Source organism: Phocoena phocoena, chromosome 11 (assembly GCF_963924675.1).
Source record: "Phocoena phocoena chromosome 11, mPhoPho1.1, whole genome shotgun sequence".
Classification (NCBI taxonomy): Eukaryota; Metazoa; Chordata; class Mammalia; order Artiodactyla; family Phocoenidae; genus Phocoena; species Phocoena phocoena.
Genome location: NC_089229.1, coordinates 27,092,638 through 27,100,248, shown reverse-complemented (window position 1 = coordinate 27,100,248; position 7,611 = coordinate 27,092,638). Strand labels below are relative to the sequence as shown.

The following is a 7,611-nucleotide window of genomic DNA, read 5'->3' as shown; positions in this document are numbered from 1 at the left end:
AAGGAGAGTTTACAGATCTTTGTTTAGACATCTTTGATACATATAAATAACTGATGCATTAAAAAAAGGACACAATGATGGTATAGCAATGTCATATGGAGTGTTGGTTGTGGGACATGTAAAATAGACAACTCTTTCTGTGATGGAGATGTAGGGCAGGAAGGGGGAGAAGGATTTCATGGAAGGGTAGCATTTGACTCTTGAAAGATGAGTGGTAGTTGAACAAAGTGGGGATGGCATTCCATACTCAGGAGCAAGTGGCTCAGTTGAGAGAAGTTGATCCTTGGTTTTAGCCAAGATATACTCAGAATTTTTTTTTAACCATACTGAGCTACATTTACATTTTTTCTTTATATTTAAAAGAACATAATTTCTCTGAACATAGAGGGACCGTTTACAAACTTTAAAAAAAGTAGTTATGGCTCTTGAATTTGCAGGTATTCTAAAAACGGAAAATATGCTTTGAAGTGTTGCATTTTGATTAAGAAAAGTTGATTTTGAACAGTTCATTTTGTATTTCATTACTTAAACACTTGCCCTTTATGAGCTATGCACTCCAGTCACACTAAAGTTTTTATTTTATTATATTATTTATTTATTTATTTGGCTGAGCCGTGCAGCTTGCGGGATCTTAGTTCCCCAAGCAGGGATTGAACCCAGACCCCAGCAGTGAAAGTGCTGAGTCCTAACCACCGGACCACCAGGGAATTCCCAACACTAAAGTTTTTAGAATACTCAGAAACTTTATGTTCTTTCTTTCCTCTGGTCCTGGCACTTTTTATTCCCTCTGCAAGGAACACTGTACTCATCCCCTAACAACTCCAGCTTACTCCATCATCCTTCAGAACACCTTAAACATCATCTCCACTGGAAAAGCATTCTTGAACCTGTATACTCCTGTTTTGTAATCTGTCCATGTGTCCCTTTCACTTCCAATGCTTACCCTTCCTAACAGGGCTTATCTTTATATTGGAATTGTTTGTTTACTTGTCTCTCTCTCACCAGACTTGCACCCTTTTTGAGGTCAGGGACTGGATGTTAACTTGTTGAATCTCTAGCTCCACGTACAGTCCTGTTTCATAGTGAATACAGTAAATAGTTGTTGAATGAGTAAAACCAGCTTTACATTGGTGTGAGGACATATGCTCAAATTAACTAAATTCATCTTACTGTTTGGGGTTTTTGCAGATGGAGCCTTATATTGTGTTTGTCATAAAACTACGTATTCTTCTCTTCCAGATGACTATAATTGGTATGTATTGAAATCCAATTGAAAAAAAAAGTTTGTTAGCTCTATCTGAAATGATTTAATTTTATTTCTTGTTTTGGTATTTTCTGCTTTCTTTTCTGATTATTCTTTCTTTAATTTTGTTTTTAAAAATTATTTCAGTGATCTTATTTACCCAGTGTCTGGGCTTATAAATGGTTTAAATAAAAATCATTATCATTGTGTTTCACTGAATACTTCATTTGTTGTAAGACAGACTTGCTGATAGAAATGCTGTCTTTTTTTCCTGAAGTATTCTTTAGCTTTTTGGAAAAACTAAATACTTTTTATGGTTTTCTCTTAGGGTTCATATGTATTAGCTTAAGCAGTTATTTATCTTATCTTTTGTTAACATTGAATAATCCTAAATTACAAATATTTAATTCAACCACAATTTATTTGGTACTTATTCTAGTCAGTATGCTAAGAACTAGGAATAACATATGAATGAAATATTGTCCTTTATCTCTATAGCAGCGTCTTATGTGCAGAAACTACAACATGTTTTCTTAAGTTACATTGTTTTCATTGTGAATTTTAGTAAAAATGTATTTTCTTCCCTCTTGACACCAGTTTTAATTGTAAATTTAGTAAGTATTAGGATAGTGATGAAGTAAGACTAGGAAATAGGTAGCACTTTTGAACCTGAAAAGATTGAGTCTTATGTGATGTGTTTTGCATTATGCCAAAGGCACTTGGAGAAATGCTGATCTAGAAAAAGTGCTCAGCTACAATCTTTATGATTGGAAATTCAGGTGATCCTTTACCTGGAAGATTATGTATTTTGCTGATCTTCGGCTTTAATAATTTAAGTAATCTTACAGCTTTTTGAAGGTAGCTTTTAGATAAGGAAAAGAAGTTCTATTAATAGTGATGAATGAACATGAAGATCTCTTCCAAAGGTTGAGAAAACAAGTAACTTTAACAAAACAAATAATTTGAAGAATAATTTAGATAAAATAGTGGGTAATGCAGTAAAGGTTTGTTGTGGTAGTTAAGCTGACACATTTTGTGGGATGGTATGAGTTGTCCCCTGTAATATGGGTACCTGGTTTGCCAGTCCAGTGACATGATGGCATTTATTCTTCAGGGATTGGTGATTAACAAATTATGGCTCTAATAATCATTTTGCCTTGAATACAGTATAACTCTGTTTCTAAAACATTCTTTTTTTTAGCAAAGTAGAGCTTGCTTTGACATCTGATGGCAGGACAATAGTATGCTATCACCCTTCTGTGGACATTCCATATGAACACACAAAAGTATGTATAAGAAAATCTCTTGTAATTTTTAATTTGTTGTTGGACTATTCACCCTTCTTTACAGTATCCGAAGAGAAGGGAATTGTTTGATTTTCTTTATTTGGTTTAGATCTTTTGGCTTTTTTATTTTACTGTTTTGATTTTTCTATTTCTTTTCATCATTTTTCTCTAAAGGTTTTTTTTAGTACACAAAGTGAAACATTTAACACAATTACGACATTAGTTTTCTGGTCTAAAATTTGGTAGATTTCTGACTAGGGATCAAACACACCTAGTATAAATTTTAAAAACACATTGTCCCAGGCTTCCCTGGTGGCGCAGTGGTTGAGAGTCCGCCTGCCGACACAGGGGACACGGGTTCGTGCCCCGGTCCGGGAAGATCCCACATGCCCCGGAGCGGCTAGGCCCGTGAGCCATGGCCACTGAGCCTGTGTGTCTGGAGCCTGTGCTCCGCAACGGGAGAGGCCACAACAGTGAGAGGCCTGCGTACCGCCAAAAAAAAAAAAAAACACATTGTCCCATACTACTTACTATATATTACAATCTAATAAATTATGAAAAGTTTGTATTTTAGTGTACTGTTTCATAACTTTTATATTGTGTTGGTTTTGATAATCCTCTTCATGTTTGGTGAATTTCTTCTTTTTTCGGTTAGTTTTTTCTTTTGCTTTTTTTTAAAAAAATAAATTTATTTATTTTTGGCTGCGTTGGGTCTTCGTTGCTGCGCACGGGCTTTTCTCTAGTTGTGGTGAGGGGAGGCCACTCTTCGTTGTGGTGCGCAGGCTTCTCGTGGCGGTGGCTTCTCTTGTTGCGGAGCATGGGCTCTAGGCGTGTGGGCTTCAGTAGTTGTGGCTCGTGGGTTCAGTAGTTGTGGTTCACGGGCTCAGTAGTTGTGGCTCACGGGCTCTAGAGTGCAGACTCAGTAGTTGTGGTGCATGGGCTTAGTTGCTCTGCGGCATGTGGGATCTTACCGGACCAGAGTTCGAACCCGCGTCTCCTGCATTGGCAGGTGGATTCTCAATCACTGCACCACCAGGGAAGCCCCTGGTTTTTTTTTTCTAATGGGCCAACATGGGCATATATTTAACTGGCCTAGTTTAATTTTTTCCATATATCTTCAAAAGCCAGGCACTAAATAAAGGAGGTTTTGTTTTTATTTTTAATATAATTTAACTTGACCCAAGTCTTTTTATTATTTTATATATGAATAGCTTCCTCATTTCTTTAAGCCCTCTTCTACTATATTTCGTAATGTTTGATTTGCTTTTTGAGGAGAAAATAATTCGTCACAGGGCTTCCCTGGTGGCGCAGTGGTTGAGCGTCTGCCTGCCGATGCAGGGGACGCGGGTTCGTGCCCCGGTCTGGGAAGATCCCACATGCTGTGGAGAGGCTGGGCCCGTGAGCCATGGCCGCTGGGCCTGCGCGTCCGGAGCCTGTGCCCCGCAACGGGAGAGGCCACAACAGTGAGAGGCCCGTGTACCGCAAAAAAAAAAAAAAAAAAAAAATAATTCGTCACATGATGCATCTAGTGATACCTATTTTTAAAAATCATCAGTAGGGCCAGAGTACCGGTTTGACAAAACAAATTAATGTTATTTTACTAGTTTGTATTCCCTTTTTAAAACCTCACCATTTTGTCTGCCTGCTTTGTATTCTAGCTAGATACCGTAGGCAGTATTCCAGTATTCCTTTTTTGTTTCATTTCTTTGGACAGTGTGTAGAAAATAGGAGTAAGTCACTGACTTTTGGCATGTAAACCTCTAGCTCATACTATATTGTGCCTTCTTACATTGTTATTTTTTGTTATATTTCTGGTCATGTGCTTTATCCTTGTTTTAGCAGTTTATACTAAGAAGCCCAGGACTGTGTGATCATTTCTCAGTATCCAAATTCTCATCCCCATATGGCTCTTTGCATCCCTAAATCATAATTTTCCTATCTTTCCCAACTCTCAAAACTTTTCCACTGTACTTTTATTTTATTTATTTATTTATTTATTTTTTTTTGCGTTAAGCGGGCCTCTCACTGTCGTGGCCTCTCTCGTTGCGGAGCACAGGCTCCGGACGTGCTGGCTCAGCGGCCATGGCTTATGGGCCTAGCCACTCCGCGGCATGTGGGATCTTCCCGGACCGGGGCACGAACCCGTGTCCCCTGCATCGGCAGGTGGACTCTCAACCACTGCGCCACCAGCGAAGCCCCACTGTACTTTTAGAACTTACTATCATCATTAAAATCTCTCATAACCTTAACTTCTTCCAGAATGTTGCCTTCACCTTCTGACTCTAACAGAAACTTGGCTGTACCCTGGTGTCAGTGCTTCCCTAGCACTCTTAAGTAGTTGTGCTTTTCTCTCCTAAACCCTTTTACTACTGAGCATAGAGATGGAATAGGTGTCCCTGTGGCTCTTCACTGTCATATCCAGATCATCTTTCCTCCTCCGTAACAATTTCTAGCTTTGTAGTTTGTATCATTAAACCATACCATCTACTTATCTTTTTTCTTTTGCTGTTATCTGTCGTCATGCATTTCACTTCTCCTCACCCTCATGTGACCCCATCCCTCCACTCTTCTTTGAAGATTTTAGATGTACTCTCACGCTCTCCAACACTGTGTCCTAATTCTTTGTTATTTCAGTGTCCATGTAGATGATCTGTCTACTACCCCAGCCTCTTAACTTTTTGATCTTTTTTCCGCATGGGAGTGGAGCTCCCCACTCCTGTGGTTGTACCCTAGAGATGTTTTAATCACAAATAACTCCTCTTCCTTCCTCCCAATCTAGATTTTTAAGAATTCCACTAGCTTACTACCAACTCCCCCTAGTTTCCCAGCTTCAGGAATTATTCATCCCCTCATTAAGATCTGCATCAGTTGATCGAACCACTTGTTCGCAGTCCTTCATGTATCTCGTACATTCTCACTTCTTTCCTTACCCAGCGTAGATTCCATGGTCATCATCATAATCACTCCCTTGCATACATACCCATCTCCCTGCCTCTTTTTTTGTTGAACTCCCTTTGTTGTATCCGTTGTCTCCTCTCCCATGTCCTCAGTATCCCTCTCTCTAGTCTAGGAGATCACTCCTGTCAGTTCACACTAATCACTCTACTGCTACCACACTGGCCTCCATGCTGTTCTTTAAGGTAAGTACTTAGGAAGCTCCTGCCTCAGGGCCTTTGTAGTTACTGCTTCCTCTGCCTGGAATGCTTTTCCCCCAGAAATCCTCATAGTTTATTCCCTTTCCTTTAGATCTTTCCATATTTGTTACCTAGAGACCCTCCTTGCCACTACATTTAAAATAGTACCCCTGCCCCTGGAATCCCTATTGTCCTTCACTTTGCTTTGCTTTTCTTAATAGCATTTATCATTTCTGGCGCACTGGATATTTTCTTGCTTTTCTGTCTGTCTCCCTCCATTAAAATGTAAGCTCCATGAGGACAGGGCCTTGTCTGTTTTGTTCCCTGCTGTATCCTTAGCACCTGGAATAATACCTGTACTTGGTAGGTGCACAATATATATTGTTGATTAAATAAATAAATTTGGCCCTCTCCCTTCATGCTTAAGGGTTTTCTGTTTTAAGGCTAAGAGATATTTACATGGAGAAGCATGGAAATTTTTTGCTTATAAAGTAATAAATTATAGATTGGACTTTATTTACAATAAGAAACATTCTCGAAAACATGTTACTGTTAAAATATGTTCCTTTTGAATCCAGATTTACAAATTTCATGAAGATAGTATATAACATTAAATAACTATATTTAAAGGTGACTTAAAATTTAGATTTGATTTTCTTCTTTTCTCAAGGAAGTAGCTGCAACTCTAGTGGGCCATTTCATTCTCTAGGCCCTGGAAAGCATATTGCATAAGTCATAAGTAGAAATACCTACTGACACTGGCTTTAGGAAAGTTAAGATGATTTGTATCTTTGGTTTTCTGGTAATTTACATTTGAATCTAAAAGATGTTGATTATTTTCCATGGATCCAGGTAAAAAGATCCTTCTTTCTGTTTCAGCCAAGTATGTGTTTTATTAAAACTAAAAATATTTTTCTAGAATTTAGGATTTCTAGTTTAGGAAGATAAAGATTTTAAACCAGGGGCAAAAAATAATGATTTGGAAAAATAAAGTAAAAATGTAAGTGCTCGAAATTCTTTTTAGTGGTTGATTTAGTCGAAATTTTCAAAAGTCAAATTTGAAAATTCTTAAGAAAAACAAGGGAAATTCAGGATGACAGTTCTGAATGTTTTTTTTTAAAGTTGACATTCAGTTTTATTTTAGTTTTTACTTTTTACTGAAATATTTGTGTACCCTTTCTTTGAAGTTTGATCAAGGAGATCAAATACAACCTAAAAATCAGTTCTGAGTCTGCAGAGGCTTTTGGTTTAGACTTCTAAGAAGCCATTAATTCCAATGTCTTTTATCTGTGTGCCTGGAAAAGAAATACAAAGCAGAGAGAATTTGTGATATATTAGAATTGAGCCTGTTGGGAATAGGAAGAGAGACAATGAACTTTTATTGACACTTGAAAATAACTGTTTGATAAGAGTTAAAACATTTGATCTTTAGCAACAAGTGTAGTAACCTAAAAGAGAAAACTATAGGCTCTAATCTAGCATTTGCTAGTATTCCTCAGGGTCTGATAGTAACTTGCAAAGACACAAATATTAATATTTCACTCTACATGTAAGAGATGATCATATAAAATTACTTAAAATGTCTAAGGAGCTCTTTTTCTTTAAATAAATTTATATCACTGTTTTCCTGTTTGAGGCCTTAAAGTAAATGTTAACAGCTACCTACCATTATTGAACTCAAAGAGTACAAGGGACAGCTCAGCATGTTATTATTTCACTTAATCCTCATCAAACCCTTATTAGGTAGATAATTACTGCTTAGATTTTACGAAAGGGAGATTAAGAGCTTAAATAACTATTCCAAGGTCACAGAGATAGTAGTTATTGACCAAAGCCCAATTCTTAACCTCTTCATTATACTTTCTCCTTATTCTCTCCCACACTAAGGAAGTGGTTCCTTATTCCTACTTAAAGCAAATTGTTACACTTAAATCTAACTTTGAAAGCT

The 7,611-nt window shown here is 37.5% G+C and overlaps 1 protein-coding gene across 2 annotated transcripts in view; it reads left to right on the top strand.

The window, feature by feature from the left end:
- The window catches only part of MRPL42 (mitochondrial ribosomal protein L42), a 30,184-nt gene that overhangs the window by 2,573 nt on the left and 20,000 nt on the right, over positions 1 to 7,611 (top strand). For both annotated transcript variants that reach the window (XM_065887987.1, XM_065887988.1), the window contains 2 exons: positions 1,189 to 1,252; positions 2,445 to 2,529. In XM_065887987.1, coding sequence (XP_065744059.1) covers positions 1,189 to 1,252; positions 2,445 to 2,529 — 149 coding nt within the window. The remainder of the gene's footprint in view (positions 1 to 1,188; positions 1,253 to 2,444; positions 2,530 to 7,611) is intronic.